The sequence below is a fragment of the Eumetopias jubatus genome, unplaced genomic scaffold, assembly GCF_037043125.1.
Source record: "Eumetopias jubatus isolate StellerSeaLion01/CBP00866 unplaced genomic scaffold, mEumJub1_p1.0 scaffold_13, whole genome shotgun sequence".
Classification (NCBI taxonomy): Eukaryota; Metazoa; Chordata; class Mammalia; order Carnivora; family Otariidae; genus Eumetopias; species Eumetopias jubatus.
This window is the reverse complement of record NW_028274819.1, coordinates 41376871-41394748: the sequence shown is the minus strand read 5'-3', so window position 1 is coordinate 41394748 and position 17878 is coordinate 41376871. Positions and strand designations below refer to the sequence as shown.

Sequence of the window (17878 nt, the reverse complement as noted above, 5' to 3'; positions counted from 1 at the left end):
GGGACAGGGCCCTGTGGTTGCCGTGGTGCTGAGGCTTGAGGTGGAATTGTGGGCCAAACGGAGCAGAGGCTTGGAGCATGGGCCAGTGAGTCAGACAGACATGGGTTTGAGTCCTGGGCTTCCATGGACAGCTGGACAGCTTTGGGCAAGTTCTTAATCACATAGAACCTCCCTCTGAACAAATGTAATAATACCTACCTAGGAGGTTTATTGTGGGGAAGAGTCTTATGAAAAATGCAGGTAACACAGCATAGTGCTTGGCCCATTGTAAGTGCTCAGTGAAAGATAGCTATATTAATTATGATATAATTCACTTAGTGTGTGGACAGTGCGTGTTCACTGAAGAGGTGTCTCTGAAAGGTAGCTGGGAAAGGAGAGAGATGCTGGGCTCTGGTTCCATAGGTCTGAATCCTGTTTTAGCTTTGCTGCTTCCAAACTGGGTGACTGGGCCAGCCATTTAACATTTTTGGGTCTGAATTTTCCCCTGTACAAAATGGGTTGATAAATCATACCTGTCTTGTAATATTCTGAAGATTACATAAAATAATGTGTGAAAACGCCCAGCTGGGTACTGTTGTGAGGTCCATGCCCAGTGAAGACTTGCAACAACAGCAACACTATCCTCTGAACACTTCTTCTTCTTCTTTTTTTTTAATTTTTTTATTGTTATGTTAATCACCATATATTACACAATTTGTTTTGGTGTAGTGTTCCATGATTCATTGTTTGTTCATAACACCCAGTGCTCCGTGCAGAACGTGCCCTCCTCAATACCCATCACCAGGCTAACCCATCCCCCCTCCCTCCTCCCCTCCAGAAACCTCAGTTTGTTTCTCAGAGTCCATCATCTCTCATGGTTCCTCTCCCCCTCTGACTTACTCCCCTTCATTCTTCCTCTCCTGCTATCTTCTTCCTTTTTTTTCTTAAAATATGTTGCGTTATTTGTTTCAGAAGTACAGATCTGTGATTCAACAGTCTTACACAATTCACAGCGCTCACCGTAGCACATATCTTCCCCATTGTCCCATCACCCAGCCACCCCATCCCTCCCACCCCCGACCACTCCAGCAACCCTCAGTTTGTTCCTGAGATTAAGAATTCCTCATATCAGTGAGGTCATATGATACATGTCTTTCTCTGATTGACTTATTTCACTCAGCATAACACCCTCCAGTTCTATCCACGTCGTTGCAAATGGCAAGATCTCGTTCCTTTTGATGGCTGCATAATATTCCATTGTGTATATATACCACATCTTCTTTATCCATTCATCTGTCGATGGACATCTTGACTCTTTCCACAGTTTGGCTATTGTGGACATTGCTGCTATAAACATTGGGGTGCACGTACCCCTTCGGGTCCCTACATTTGTATCTTTGGGGTAAATACTCAGGAGTGCAATTGCTGGATCGAACGGTAGCTCTAATTTCAACTGTTTGAGGAACCTCCATACTGTTTTCCAGAGGGGTTGCACCATCTTGCATTCCCACCAACAGTGTAGGAGGGTTCCCCTTTCTCCACATCCCCGCCAACATCTGTCGTTCCCTGACTTGTTAATTTTAGCCATTCTGACGGGTGTGAGGTGGTATCTCATGGAGGTTTTGATTTGGATTTCCCTGATGCCGAGCGATGTTGAGCACTTTTTCATGTGCCTGTTGGCCATTTGGATGTCTTCTTTGGAAAAATGTCTGTTCATGTCTTCTGCCCATTTCTTGATTGGATTATTTGTTCTTTGGGTGTTGAGTTTGATAAGTTCTTTATAGATTTTGGATACTAGCCCTTTATCTGATATGTCATTTGCAAATATTTTCTCCCATTCTGTCGGTTGTCTTTTGGTTTTGTTGACTGTTTCTTTTGCTGTGCAAAAGCTTTTTATCTTGATGAAATCCCAATAGTTCATTTTTGCCCTGGCTTCCTGTGCCTTTGGTGATGTTTCTAGGAAGAAGTTGCTGCGGCTGAGGTCGAAGAGGTTGCTACCTGTGTTCTCCTTTAGGATTTTGATGGACTCCTGTCTCACGTTTAGGTCTTTCAACCATTTGGAGTCTATTTTTGTGTGTGGTGTAAGGAAATGGTCCAGTTTCATTCTTCTGCATGTGGCTGTCCAATTTTCCCAACACCATTTGTTGAAGAGACTGTCTTTTTTCCACTGGACATTCTTTCCTGCTTTGTCAAAGATAAGTTGACCATAGAGTTGAGGGTCCATTTCTGGGCTCTCAATTCTGTTCCATTGATCTATGTGTCTGTTTTTGTGCCAGTACCATACTGTCTTGATGATGACAGCTTTGTAATAGAGCTGGAAGTCCGGAATTGTGATGCCGCCAGCTTTGCTTTTCTTTTTCAATATTCCTCTGGCTATTCGGGGTCTCTTCTGGTTCCATACAAATTTTAGGATTATTTGTTCCATTTCTTTGAAAAAAGTGGATGGTATTTTGATGGGGATTGCATTGAATGTGTAGATTGCTCTAGGTAGCATTGACATCTTCACAATGTTGGTTCTCCCAATCCATGAGCATGGAACGTTTTTCCATTTCTTTGTGTCTTCCTCAATTTCTTTCCTGAGTATTTTATAGTTTTTTGAGTACAGATCCTTTGCCTCTTTGGTTAAATTTATTCCTAGGTATCTTATGGTTTTGGGTGCAATTGTGAATGGGATCGACTCCTTGATTTGTCTCTCTTCTGTCTTGTTGTTGGTGTATAGGAATGCCACTAATTTCTGTGCATTGATTTTATAGCCTGCTACTTGACTGAATTCCTGGATGAGTTCTAGCAGTTTTGGGGTGGAGTCTTTCGGGTTTTCCACATACAGTATCATATCATCTGCAAAGAGTGAGAGTTTGACTTCCTCTTTGCCGATTTGGATGCCTTTGATTTCTTTTTGTTGTCTGATTGCTGTGGCTAGGACTTCTAATACTATGTTGAATAGCAGTGGTGAGAGTGGACATCCCTGCCGCGTTCCTGACCTTAGGGGAAAAGCTCTCAGCTTTTCCCCATTGAGAATGATATTCGCTGTAGGTTTTTCATCGATGGCTTTTATGATATTGAGGTATGTACCCTCTATCCCTATACTCTGAAGAGTTTTGATCAAGAAAGGATGCTGTACTTTGTCAAATGCTTTTTCTGCATCTATTGAGAGGATCATATGATTCTTGTTCTTTCTTTTGTTAATGTATTGTATCACGTTGATTGATTTGCGGATGTTGAACCAGCCTTGCAGCCCAGGGATAAATCCCACTTGGTCGTGGTGAATAATCCTTTTAATGTACTGTTGGATCCTATTGGCTAGTATTTTGGTGAGAATTTTTGCATCCATGTTCATCAAGGATATTGGTCTGTAATTCTCCTTTTTGATGGGATCTTTGTCTGGTTTTGGGATCAAGGTAATGCTGGCCTCATAAAATGAGTTCGGAAGTTTTCCTTCCATTTCTATTTTTTGGAACAGTTTCAGGAGAATAGGTATTAATTCTTCTTTAAATGTCTGATAGAATTCCCCTGGGAAGCCATCTGGCCCTGGGCTTTTGTTTGTTGGGAGATTTTTGATGACTGCTTCAATTTCCTTAGTGGTTATAGGTCTGTTCAGGTTTTCTATTTCTTCCTGGTTCAGTTTTGGTAGTTGATACATCTCTAGGAATGCACCCATTTCTTCCAGGTTATCTAATTTGCTGGCATAGAGTTGCTCATAATATGTTCTTATAATTGTTTGTATTTCTTGGGTGTTGGTTGTGATCTCTCCTCTTTCATTCATGATTTTGTTGATTTGGGTCATTTCTCTTTTCTTTTGGATAAGTCTGGCCAGGGGTTTATCAATCTTGTTAATTCTTTCAAAGAACCAGCTCCTAGTTTCGTTGATCTGTTCTACTGTTCTTTTGGTTTCTAGTTCATTGATTTCTGCTCTGATCTTTATTATTTCTCTTCTCCTGCTGGGTTTAGGCTTTATTTGCTGTTCTTTCTCCAGCTCCTTTAGGTGTAGGGTTAGATTGTGTATTTGAGACCTTTCTTGTTTCTTGAGAAAGGCTTGTATTGCTATATACTTTCCTCTCAGGACTGCCTTTGCTGTATCCCAAAGATTTTGGACAGTTGTGTTTTCATTTTCATTGGTTTCCATGAATTTTTTTAATTCTTCTTTAATTTCCTGGTTGACCCATTCATTCTTTAGTAGGATGCTCTTTAGCCTCCATGTATTTGAGTTCTTTCCGACTTTCCTCTTGTGATTGAGTTCTAGTTTCAAAGCATTGTGGTCTGAAAATATGCAGGGAATGATCCCAATCTTTTGGTACCGGTTGAGACCTGATTTGTGACCTAGGATGTGATCAATTCTGGAGAATGTTCCATGGGCACTAGAGAAGAATGTGTATTCCGTTGCTTTGGGATGGAATGTTCTGAATATGTCTGTGAAGTCCATTTGGTCCAGTGTGTCATTTAAAGTCTTTATTTCCTTGTTGATCTTTTGCTTAGATGATCTGCCCATTTCAGTCAGGGGGGTGTTAAAGTCCCCCACTATTATTGTATTGTTGTCAATGTGTTTCTTTGCTTTTGTTGTTATTAATTGCCTTATATAATTGGCTGCTCCCATGTTCGGGGCATAGATATTTACAATTGTTAGATCTTCTTGTTGCATAGACCCTTTAAGTAGGATATAGTGTCCTTCCTCATCTCTTATTACAGTCTTTGTTTTAAAATCTAGTTTGTCTGATATAAGGATTGCCACTCCAGCTTTCTTTTGGTGTCCATTAGCATGGTAAATGGTTTTCCACCCCCTCACTTTCAATCTGGGGGTGTCTTTGGGTCTAAAATGAGTCTCTTGCAGACAGCATATGGATGGGTCTTGTTTTTTAATCCAATCTGATAGCCTTTGTCTTTTGATTGGGGCATTGAGCCCATTTACATTCAGGGTAACTATTGAAAGGTATGAATTTAGTGCCATTGTATTGCCTGTAAGGTGACTGTTACTGTATGTTGTCTGTGTTCCTTTCTGATCTTTGCTGCTTTTAGGCTCTCTCTTTGCTTAGAGGACCCCTTTCAATATTTCTTGGAGGGCTGGTTTCGTGTTTGCAAATTCCTTTAGTTTTTGTTTGTTCTGGAAGCTTTTTATCTCTCCTTCTATTTTCAATGACAGCCTAGCTGGATATAGTATTCTTGGCTGCATATTTTTCTCGTTTAGTGCTCTGAAGATATCTTGCCAGTCCTTTCTGGCCTGCCAGGTCTCTGTGGATAGGTCTGTTGCCAATCTAATATTTCTGCCATTGTAGGTTACATATCTCTTCTCCCGAGCTGCTTTCAGGATTTTGTCTTTGTCTCTGAGACTTGTAAGTTTTACTATTAGATGTCGGGGTGTTGACCTATTTTTATTGATTTTGAGAGGGGTTCTCTGTGCCTCCTGGATTTTGATGCCTGTTTCCTTCCTCACATTAGGGAAGTTCTCTGCTATAATTTGCTCCAATATACCTTCTGCCCCTCTCTCTCTTTCTTCTTCTTCTGGGATCCCAATTATTCTAATGTTGTTTCGTCTTATCGAATCACTTATCTCTCGAATTCTGCCCTCGTGATCCTGTAGTTGTTTCTCCCTCTTTTTCTCAGCCTCTTTACTTTCCATCATTTGGTCTTCTATATCACTGATTCTCTCTTCTGCCTCATTTATCCTAGCAGTTAGTGCCCCCATTTTTGATTGCACCTCATCAATAGCCTTTTTGATTTCGACTTGGTTAGATTTTAGTTCTTTTATTTCTCCAGAAAGGGTTTCTCTAATAACTTCCACGCTTTTTTCAAGCCCAGCTAGTATCTTTAAAGTCATGATTCTGAACTCTAGGTCCGACATCGTACTAATGTCCGTATTGAGTAGGTCCCTGGCTGACGGTACTACCTCTTGTTCTTTTTGCTGAGGTGATTTTTTTCGTCTTGTCATTTTGTCCAGAGGAGAATAGATGAATGAGAGAACAAAATGCTAACAGGTTTACAACGTCCCCAGCAAATATACTGTATACAAATCAGAAAAGACCTGAAACCAGGGGAAAAGAAAGGGAAAGAAAGAAAAAAGAAAGAGAAAAAAAAAGAAAAAAGAAAAAAAAAGATAAAAACCAAAACAGAACAATACAAAAAAAGCAGAATGTGATCAAATATGATCAGGCTAGTGCATAGATCAGTGCCACACACTAGATTTTGGGCGTATTTTGGTCTGTTAGAAAAAAGTGCCTCCTAAAATTTTAAAGGAAGAAAGACATATGTACAAAATAAGGGTTGATACAATGAAGGGCTAGAAGATGACTGTAAAGATGAAAATTATAAAAGATTTTATAAAAGGACTTGATAAGATAAGAAGTTGTTTGAAAAAAGAAAGAAGATTTAAAAAAAAAAAAGAAAAAAGGGAGAGAATGTGATCAGGCAGGAGACTAGAACAGAACCATACACTAGTGATTTAGGGTATATTTTTATCTGTTAGAAGAAACTGTATCTCAAAATTTTGAAGAGAGAACAACTTATATATATATATGCCAAAAATAAGGGTAACTACTATGAAGGGATAAAATATGACTCTAAAAATGAAAAATAAAAAATGTTTTTTTTTTAAAAAAAGAGATTGATAAGATGTTGGTTGAAAAAGGGAAAAAGAAGAAAAAGAAAAAAAAAACAGTTAACAAAAATTAACTTTGATGAACTAATGAATCATGGTAAAAAAAAAGCCATGAATTCTATGTGCAGTATTCCCCTAGCGCTGGAGTTCTCCCGTTCTCCTTGATAGGTAAACTTGGTCTTGGCTTGGTGGCTGTTCGTGCTGATCTTCTGGGGGAGGGGCCTGTTGCTGTGGTTTCCAAATGTCTTTGCCGGAGGCTGAATTGCCCCGCCCTTGTCGGTCCGGGCTAAGCAAGCTGCTCGGGTTTGATCTCAGGAGCTTTTGTTCACTGCAAGCTCTCCGTACAGCCTTGGAGGACCAGGGCAAAAATGGTGGCCTCCCAATCTCTGCCCGGAGGAGCTGAGAACTCGGGGCCCTGCTCCTCAGTGCGCCCCCAGAGAAAAGCAGTCACTCCCTTGTCCCTGGTCTCCGGCCGCACCCCGTGCTCACCCGGCCTGTGACCGAGCGTTTGTATCTCTGGCACCCGACCCCGTGTGGAGTCTCCAAACCCAGCAGATCCCTGCGGTGCGTTCCCGCGCCGCTCCTCCCCGGGAAGGAAGGGGAGTCTCCCCGGATCTGCCGCCTGTTGGGTCCCTGCTGCAGGAGCAGTGGCCCGACTGGGCCACCGATCACAGTTTATGGCAACCCCAAGCTGAGAGCCCGCGGCCTCAGCTCCGTCTCTGCAGCTGGCTTCCCCGCTCCGATACCTGGGAGCTCTGGCGCACTCAAGTACCCCTGGTCTTTCTGTGACCCCAAGGGTCCTGAGACCCCACTGTCCTGCGAGGGTTGCACCCCCGCTTAGCCACTGGAGCGACGTCCCTCAGCGGAGCCGACTTCTAAAAGGTCCGATTTTGTGCTCCGCGGCTCTAGCACTTGCCAGAAGTGGCCAACGGAGGCCCCTCCCCCGCCGTCTATCCTCCCGAATATCGCCTCGGATTCACTTCTCTGCACATCCTACCTTCCAGTAAGTGGTCGCTTCTCTGTTCAGAGAGTTGTTGCTACTCTCCTCTTTGATCTCCTGTTGAGTTCGTAGGTGTTCAGAATGGTTTGATCCCTATTCAGCTGAATTCCTGAGACCAGACGAAATCTAGGTCTCCTACTCCTCCCTGAACACTTCTTTGAGCTCTACTTTTCTTTATTATGATTGGTCTGATAATATGTAGGTGAGCTTTGGGGGGTGTATTCGTTTGCTAGAGTTGCCATAACAAAATACCACTAGGTTGCTTAAATAACAGAAATTTGTTTTCTCACAATTCTGCAGTCTGGCCGTCTGAGATCAAGGTACCAAGTAGGGTTGTCTTTTTCTGAGGCCATTTTGCTTGGCTTATAGATGGCCGTCTTCCCTGCTGTGTCTCCACATATTCTTCCCTCTGTACACGGGTGTCTTACTCTTTTCTTCTTATAAGGAGATCAGTCCTGTTAGATTAGGGCCCAACCTAATGTCCCCTTTTTAACTGAATTACCTCAATAAAGACCCTATTTCCAAATATAGTCGCATTCTGCAGGACAGTGGTTTGGAGTTCAGCATATGAATTTTAAGAGGCCACAATTCAGCCTATAAAAAAAGGGACAGTGTCTGTGAGCTCCCCCAAATTGTACTTAGGACTTTTAATATTTTGTACGTATTAATTTGGGTGATGGGGATGTTAAGTTAGGATTAATTTCCTCTGCAACTGACAGAAAACTTAAGATAAAAGTCTTTTATTTTATTAGATTTATTTATTTATTTGAGAGAGAGAGAATGCATGTGCATGGGGTGGAGAGGAGGGGCGGAGGGAGAGAGAGAATCTCAAGCAGACTCCCTGCTTAGCATGGAGACTAACATGGGGCTCGAACTCAGGGCTCTGAGATCATGACCTGAGCTAAAATCAAGAGTCAGATGCTTAACCAACTGAGCCACCCAGGCACCCCAAAATAAAAGTATTTTTAAAAAATTAACAGGTTTTAGCTTTTTAGAATAGTTTTATTTTTTTCTTTTTAAGATTTTATGTATTTATTTGTCAGAGAGAGAGAGCATAAGCAGGGGCAGAGGGAGAGGGAGAAGCAGGCTCCCCGCTGAGCCAGGGAGCCTGATGTGAGACTCGATCCCAGGACCCTGGGATCATGACCTGAGCCAAAGGCAGACGCTTAACTGACTGAGCCACCCAGGCGTCCCAGAATAGTTTTCGATTTACAGAAAAATTGTAAAGACAGTACAGAGTTAACATCTTGCATTAGTATGGTATATTTGTTATAAATAATGAACCAATATTGATAATTATTATTAATTAAAGTTCATAATTTATTTAGATTTCCTTCGTTTTTAATCTAATGTCCTTTTTCTGTTCCAAGATCCCATCCAGATTAGTTGCATTTAGTTGTCATGTGTCCTTAGGCTCCTCTTGACTCTGATAATTTCTCAGACTTTCCTTGTTTTTGACAACTTTGACCTTTTGAGGAGTGGTGGTCAGGTATATCATAGGATGCCACTCTATTGGCATTTCTCTGCTGTTATTCTCATAATTCGCTGGAGTTATGGTTTTGGGGGAGGAAGATCACAGAGGTAAAGTGACATTTTCATCCCATCCCATCTAATTGAACGATGTACGACTATTGGTGTTGACCTTAATCATTTAGCTTACGTAGTATTTGCCTGGTTTCTCCACCAGAAAGTTACTCTTCTCCCCCCCTCTTGTCATGCTATACTCTTTGAAAGGAAGTCACTCTGTGCAGCCCACATTTAAGTTGTGGGGAATCGTGCTCCCCCTCCTTTAGGGTAGAGTAGCTACATAATTTATTTGGAATTCTTCCACACCTGAGATTTATCTCTTCTCCCCCACTTATTAACCTATTCGATCATTTATTTATATCAGGGTAGACTCAGGATATTTATTTTATACTTTGGGTTATAATTTAACACTACTTTATTTGTTGCTCAAATTCTTTCAGCTTTGGCCGTTGGGAATATTTTCAGTTGACTCTTGTGTCTCTTTGACATACCCCTCATCATTGTGGGGTTTTGTTCTGCTTTAGGCACTTCCTTACTTTCTGGCACTACAAGATGCTCCGGGATCATCTTGTGTATTTCTTGTCCCATTCCCGGAATCAGCCAATTACTCAAGGAGTTCTCCCTGGTTCTTTTTATTGGAAAATGATATTAGAAATCAAAATCTGGGCACTAGATATGCTTGTCGCCACTGGGGTATCATTGCTTCTAGGCCCTCTGAACTGATAGAGCAAAGAAATAATGTGTATGTATAGTAATATGTGTATATATGTATGTCTGTATTTCTATTTATAACCATCAGTGTCTATATTAAATTAAATATGAGTTCTTAATGATGCCCCTAACTTTAATCTATTACCGTCTGAATCATTCTAGCCTCCTTCCTTTGCTTATTTGTGAACCCCACACTCCCAACAGTGAGAAACCTGGCTTCTGCCATCCTCCCATCTATTTACTTAATTATTTAATTCCAGTATACATCTGGAATCATATCAGAATTGTTAACCTGTAACCTCATGAGAAACAACTTTATCAACTAGAGTACAGTATTCAGTTACAATTCATTTTGCCTTTTTTGTTTTTTTTTAAGATTTTATTTATTTGTCGGAGCGAGAGCACAAGCAGGGGGAGCGGCAGGCAGAGGGAGAGAGGCAGGGTCCCCGCTGAACAAGGAGCCTGATGGAGGACTTGATCCCAGGACACTGGAATCATGACCTGAGCGGAAGGCAGACGCTTAACCGACTGAGCCTCTCAGGCGTCCCTCATTTTGCCTTTGTTCTTATAGATTCTGTTTATTTCAAAAATTTCTTAGGTCAGCACCCTTCCTCTGTCCATTGCAGTGAGGTTGCTGCTTCATATGTTTGTAGTACACTTAGATTTGCTTGTTACAGTCTACCTTCTTTCTTTCTTAGGATTCCTTGAACTCCTAAATGGTATTTTTTTTTTTTAATTTTGCATTCCTTAAGGTTTCACTCTTTGTGTTTACAGTTCTGTGAGTTTGACATGTGTATGATATCATACATCTACCATCACAGTATCGCAGAGTAATTTCACTGCCATTGCTTCACCTGTTGGCCCCTTCCCCTGGACCCTTTGCACCACTAATCTTTTTCCTATCTCCATAGTTTTGCCTTTTCTAGAATGTGATATAATTGGAATTGGAATCATCCAATATGTAGCCTTTTCAGACTGGCTTCCTTCACTTAGTAATATACATTTAAGGTTCCTTTGTGTCTCTGGAGTAACTGGGTAGCTCAGTTGGTTAAGTGTCTGACTCTTGATTTCGGCTCAGGTCATAATCTCAGGGTCCTGAGATTGAGCCCTGCGTCAGGCTCACATTCAGTGAGGATTCTGCTTTAGATTCTGTCTCTCCCTCTTCCTCTGCCCCTCCCCTCCCCTCCCATGTGCTCTCTCTCTCTTTCTTTCTCAAAATAAATAAATAAATCTTAAAAAAAAAAAAAAGATTCCTCTATGTCTCTTTTTTTGCTGGCTTGATAGCTCATTTCTTTTTATCACTGAGTAACATTCCATCATATGGATGTACCTAGTTTGTTTATCCATTCACCTACAGAGAAACATCTTGATTGCTTCAAGTTTGTGGCAATTATGAATAAAGCTGCCATAAACATTCAGGTGTAGGTTTTGTGTAGACATTATTTTTCCTCTTAATTGGGTAAATACCTAGGAGTGTGATTGCTGGATCATATGTTAAGACTGTGTTTATTTTTTTCTTTAAAGATTTTATTTATTTATTTGACAGAGAGAGAGATAGGAGAGCAAGAACACAAGCAGGGGGAGTGGGAGAGGGAGAAGCAGGCTTCCCACTGAGTGGGACTCCATCCCAGGACCTGGGATCATGACCTGAGCCAAAGGCAGATGCTTAACAACTGAGCCACCCAGGCGCCCCAAGACTGTGTTTAACTTGTAAGAAGCTGCCTGTTCTTCCAGAGTGACTATATCATTTTGCATTCCTACCAGCAATGAGTGAGAGTTCCTGTTGTTCTGTGTCCTTGTCCACATTTGGTATTGTTAATTTTTTATATTTTAACTATTCTAATAGGTGTGTAGTGATATCTCATCTTTTGTTTTAATTTGCAATTCCCTAATGACATATGATGTTGAGGATCTTTCCATTTGCTTTTTTTAGTCATCTGTGTGTCTTCTTTTGAAAGATATTTGTTTAGATCATTTGTCCATTTTTCTGTTGGGTTTTTTGTTTTCCTATTGTTGAGTTTTAAGAGTCTTCTGTATATTTTATCTTATTTTTTTGAGTCCTCTGTATATTTTAGATACAAGTTCTTTATCAGATATGAGTTTTGCAAATATTTTTTCCCAGTCTATGGCCTGTTTTTTCATTTTCTTAACAGTGTGTTTTGCAGAGCAGAAGTTCTAAATTTCAATAAGGTCCAATTCACCAATTTTTTTCTTTCATGGATCATGCTTTTGGCATTGTATCTAAAAGCTCATCATGTGGGGCACCTGGATGGCTGAGTCAGTTTAGTGTCCAACTCTTGATTTCTGCTCAGGTCTTGATCTCAGGGTCATGAGTTCAAGCCCCATGCTGGGCTCCATGCTGGATGTGGAAGCTATTTAAAATAAAATAAAAAGGGCGCCTGGGTGGCTCAGTTGGTTAAGCGACTGCCTTCGGCTCAGGTCATGATCCTGGAGTCCCGGGATCGAGTTCCGCATCCGGCTCCCTGCTCGGCGAGGAGCCTGCTTCTCCCTCTGGTCCTCCCCCATCTCATGTACTCTCTCTCTCACTCATTCTCACTCTCTCAAAATAAAATAAATAAATCTTTAAAAAAAAAAATTAAATTAAATTAAAAAAATGTGTAAAAAAAAGAAAAAAAAATAAAAGCTCATCACCAAACTCAAGGCCATCTAGATTTTCTCTTACATTATCTTTCTAGAAGTTTTATAGTTTTATGTTTAGGTCTGTGATCTACTTTGAGTCAATTTTTATGAAAAGTATAAGTTGTATGTTTAGATTCCGTGTGCAAAATTTATGCCATGAATGTCCAATTGTTCCAGCATATTGGTTGAAGATTACCTTTTCTGCACTGAATTGCCTTTGCTCCTTTGTCAAAGATCAGTTGAATACATTTGTGTGGGTCAATTTCTGGGCTCTCTATTCTGTTCTATTGGTCTGTTTTTCTTTTCTTTCACCAATACCATGTTGTCTTGATTATTGTAGCCTTACAGTAAGTCTTTAGGTCAGGTTGTGCCAGTCCTCCAATTTTGTTGTTCTTCACTATTGTGTCAGCTATTCTAGGCCTTTTTCCTGTCCATATAAACTTGAGAGTTAGTTCGTCAATATCCACAAAGTACTTACTGGGCTTATGATTGCATTGAATCTATCGATCAGAGTGGGAAGAATCGACATCTTAACAATATTGATTCTTCTTATCAGAGAAGATAAGAGAGAATATCTCTTCATTTATTTAGATCTTTGATTTCATTCATCATAGTTTTGTAACTTTCTTCATATAGATTCTGTGCCTATTTTGTTAGATTTAAACCTAAGTATTTCTTTTTTTGTGGGGGAGAGGGGCACTAATGTAAATGGTATTGCGTTTTTAACTTGAAATTCCAATTGTTTATTGCTGGTATATTAGAAACCAATTGACGTTTATATGTGAACCTTGTATCCTGTAGCCTGTTGTAATCACTTACTAGTTCTAGGTTTTAAATATTTTTTTGGTCAAGTCTTTGGAAGTTTTCTATATAAATCATGTGTCTGAGAACAAAGACAGTTTCATTTTTCCTTCTTAACCTGTGTATATTTTATTTCCTTTTCTTGTACTGTTTTACTAGCTAGGACTTCCGTTACGATACTGAATAGGCCTGGTTAGAGGCGGTATCCTTGCTTTGTTCCCGTCCTTAGCTTCTCACCATTAAGTATGATGTTAGATGTAGGTTTTTTGTAGATGTTCTTTTTCTAGTTGAGAAAGTTCCCCTTATTCCTGGTTTGCTGAGAGTTTTTGACATGAATGGGTGTTGGATTTTGCCATTGGTTTTTCCATGTAATTGATATGCTCACATAATTTTTCTTCTGTTGTCTGTTGATGTCATGGATGATATTAATTGACTTTTGAATGATGAACCAGTCTTGAATACCTGGAGTAAGTCCCATTCAGTTGTAGTGTATAATTATTTTTATACATTGTTGAATTCAATTTGCTAATATTTTGTCGAGGATTTTTGCATTCAGTGTAATGAGATATATTGATCTGTAATTTTCCTTTTTTGTAATGCCTTTATCTGATTTTGGTATTAGTGTATTACTGGGCTCATAGAATGAGTTAGGATATGTTCCCGCTGCTTCTAGTGGCTAGATGAAATTGTAAAAAATTGGTATCATAATTAACTTTAATGGTAGAATTCACCATTGAAACCATCTGGGCCTGGTGCTTTCTTTTTTTTGAAGGCTACTAATTATTGATTCAGTTTCTTTAATAGATGCAGGCCTATTCAAATTATTTTGTTTTTCTTGTGTGAATCTCGGTAATTTGTGTCTTTTAAGGAATTGGTCCATTTTATTTAAGTTATCAAATATGTGGGTATAATGTATTCATAATATTCCTTTATTATTCTTTTGTTCATAGTATCAATAGTGATCCCTCTTCCATTTATGATATTAGTAATTTATATCTTCTCTCTTTTTTCCTTAATTTACCTAGAAGCTTATCAATTTTAGTAATCATTTCAAAGCACCAGTTTTTGGTTTCATTGATTTTCTCCATTGATTTCAACTTCATTGATTTCTGCTCTAATTTTTGTTATTGCTTTTCTTCTGCTTGTTTTAAGCTTAAATTGCTCTTCTTCCTCTAGCTTCTGAAGGCAGAAGCTTATTAGTTAAGATAGTTGACTTTATATCTTTCCTCTTTTCTTTTTTTTTCTTTTTAAAGATTTTTATTTATTCATGAGAGACAGAGGGAGAGAGAGAGAGAGAGAAGCAGAGGGAGAAGCAGGCTCCCAAGGAGCAGGGAGCCCGATGCGGGACTCGATTCCAGGACCCTGGGATCATGACCTGAGCCGAAGGCAGACGCTTAACCATCTGAGCCACCCAGGCGCCCTTTCCTCTTTTCTAACATATGTATTCAATGCTATACATTCCCCTCTAACCATTTTTGTCACACCCACAAATTTTCATAAGTGTTTTCATTCTAATTTCATTTAGTTCAAAATATTTTAAAATTTCTCTTGAGACTTCTTTGACCCTAAGAAATTTGGAATTTTTCCAGCCATCCTTCTGCTTATTGATATCTGGTTTAACTCTATTATGGTCTGAGAACATATTCTGCCTGATTTCTATTCTTTAAAAATGTTAAAGATGTATTCTGTGAGCTAGAATGCAATTTATCTTGGTGAATGTTCCATGTGAGCTTGGGAAGAATGTATATTCTGCTGTTGGATAAGTATCCTATTGATTAATTTGATCCAGTTGATTGGTGGTGATGTTCCTTTCAGCTCTTTTCATACTGCTTTTCTGCCTGCTGTTCTGTCAGTTAGTGAAAGATGAGTCTAAAAACTCCAACTAAACTGTGGATTTGTCTGTCCTCCTTGAAGTTCTTTCAGGTTTTCCTCATGTATTTTGACCTTTTTTTTTTTTTAAGATTTATTTATTTATTTGAGAGAGAGCATGAGAGAGAGAGAGCATGAGCAAAGTGGAGGGGAAGGGAGGGAGGGGCAGAGGGAGAGGGAGAAGCAGATGCGCTGCGGAGCAGAGACCCCGATATGGGGTTCGATCCCAGGACCCTGGGATCATGACCTGAGCTGAAGGCACATGCTTAACTGACTGAACCACCCAGGTGCCCCAGGTCTCTGTCTTTTAATTGATATGTTTAGACCATTCATTTAAAGCGATTATGTATATAGTTGGATTAGTATGTACCATTCTATTTGCTGTACTTGTTCTTTGCTTCTTTTCTTTTTATCTCCCCCCCTTTTTTTATTATAAAATATGTTTATTGATGATAAAACATATAATTTACTCCTGATACTTGATGTTACAAACTTTAGGGTCTTTGAGATATGCAGGATCCTTGTATGTACCTGGCATAAACCTCATTATCTGAGCTCTCTTAATTGCTTTTGTGGTTTCTTTCTGTTTTTTCTCACAAAGCTTGTTATGTGCCTTCCATAAATGCATCCAGTAAATGAAGAAATAAACTGGGACAAAACCCGTACATTCTTATAATCTACATGTCTTCCACACAAGATACATTTTTTAAGAGGCTCCTTGTAAGGATTTCCCATCAGAATAGGCAGGTCCTCATTGCTGGCTACCTGTTTTCTTTGAGTTTCCCTCTTTCTTAAACAGAATTGGTGCCTTGCAGCTCTCTCAGTTTTCATCTGCTATCACCCTGGAGCCCTGTTGCTGTGGTGATAAAGGGTTGCAGAGGGGAAGCCGTCAGTCTTTTTTTTTTTTAAAGATTTTATTTATTTGACACAGACACAGCGAGAGAGGGAACACAAGCTCGGAGAGTGAGAGAGGGAGAAGCAGGCCTCCCACTGAGCAGGGAGCCCGATACGGGGCTTGAACCCAGGACCCTGGGATTATGACCTGAGCCGAAGGCAGACGCTCAATGACTGAGCCACCCAGACGCCCCGGGTAGCAGTCAGTCTTACCATTAAATCTCATTCTTGAAGTCCCCTGAGCCTGTGACTGAGGCTGTGACCTTCAGAAGCTTTTATAGGTGAGACCGGAAGGCTAGAGGGGGCTAGAGTTGGCTAACCATCCTTTACCCAGGTTGGAGAAGGCTCTGGCAAAGTCTTTTCTCTTGAGCATCCTTTGTTGTGGTTAATGCACTGGGTATATTTTTAGTTACTTTTCCTCTCCCCTGAAAATAGGAGGGAATTTTTCTTGAATCTTCACTGTGAGAACCAGTGTGTGTTTCCTGGCAGTAAAACCCATGAAAGTGTGGTAACCCCCATAAGACTGGGCCCCCAGAAGTTTCTTCCTGTCAAGCTAGTCCATGCTCATCCTTTAGCAATTTGTAAGAGTTACTGCTTAAGTGCTTCTACTGGTTTATGGCTCTGGCATCTGCTTAAGGTGACATGATCTTGGCTGTGATTCTGTCAGTCTGCCTGTCTCTCTAGTTTTTGGGGTGCTGGTTTGCCCTGTCACCTTAATTCTCTCATGGATCTAAGAAAACTTGTTGATTTATAGTTTGTTCAGCTCAGCTTTTTTCTTCTTATGACTTCCAGGGTCTTTACATGTCAGAAGGGAAACCAGAAGTCAACGATGGCTTTAAAAAAGGGGAGTTTATTGTCTTTTACACAAATGTAGCCAACCCAAGGCAGCTATGGCAGTTCTGTGACCATAGGGCACCTAGGATCCTTTTATCTTATCACTTTGCCATTCTCAACCCGTAGCTGCCATCTTATGTTCGGAAGTGGCTTCTCCATCTCTAGCCGTCAAGTGCTATTCCAGCTATTCTGCAGGAAAGAGGAAGCGGGGGAGAGGAGAGTAGGGCACAGTCGTTTTCTTTAAGACACACTTGTTATTTAAGTATACTTCCTGGAAGTTGCTCTCATCATTTCTGATTACATCTAAACGATGAGACCCTAAGTTTACATGGCTACATGGAGGTAGAGAGAGATGTAGCTTTAACTTGGATATGTCACTGAAGAATGGAAATTGGCCATTAGTAGTCTCTACTCCACACTCTACTCCACAACAGTGTTCCAAGGCTTTCCTCAGATTCTCAGAGGTGTCTATGTATGATACAGAGTAGCTTAGGAAACTCTGCTCTATAAAATTGCTGTGAGAGTAGGGGGCCACAGCATATCAGCTGACACTGAAACCAACTACCTAGAATATTTAGCCTAAGCAGAATCCCATTCAATATGCTCACCTTTCCTGAAGGCTTGCATTGGGCTGATAATAAATTAGTCCCTACCTATCTTCGAAACATGACTTCTCTCTCTTGGCAGCTTACCCAGTCAGCAGCTTGTTTCCAGAGCAAGCCATGGTGAAAGAAAATGAAGAACAACTTATTTCGTGTATGGCAAGTGGGTTCTACCCCACGAACATTACTGTAACATGGAAAAAGTGGACCCCGAAGAATCCCCAGTATGTGGAGTTTTCTGAGGGCGTCTTCACTAATTGTACCACCAAAAATGAGGACGGCATGTTTAATGTCACTAGCTTCTTGATGCTAAAGCCCTCTCTGGAAGACAACATGACCATCTACCAGTGTGTGGTATGGCACGAATCCTTGCCTACCTCCCAGAGGCTCAACTTCTCCTTGACTATGATAGGTAAGCAGCCTCCTGAACATTTC

At 40.4% G+C, this 17878-nt stretch overlaps 1 protein-coding gene across 2 annotated transcripts in view; it reads left to right on the top strand.

Annotated features, from left to right (window-relative positions):
• NCR3LG1 (natural killer cell cytotoxicity receptor 3 ligand 1) overlaps positions 1–17878 on the top strand; it is a 30528-nt gene that overhangs the window by 7471 nt on the left and 5179 nt on the right. For both annotated transcript variants that reach the window (XM_028116855.2, XM_028116854.2), the window contains exon 3: positions 17529–17855. In XM_028116855.2, the coding sequence (XP_027972656.2) occupies positions 17529–17855 (327 nt within the window). The remainder of the gene's footprint in view (positions 1–17528; positions 17856–17878) is intronic.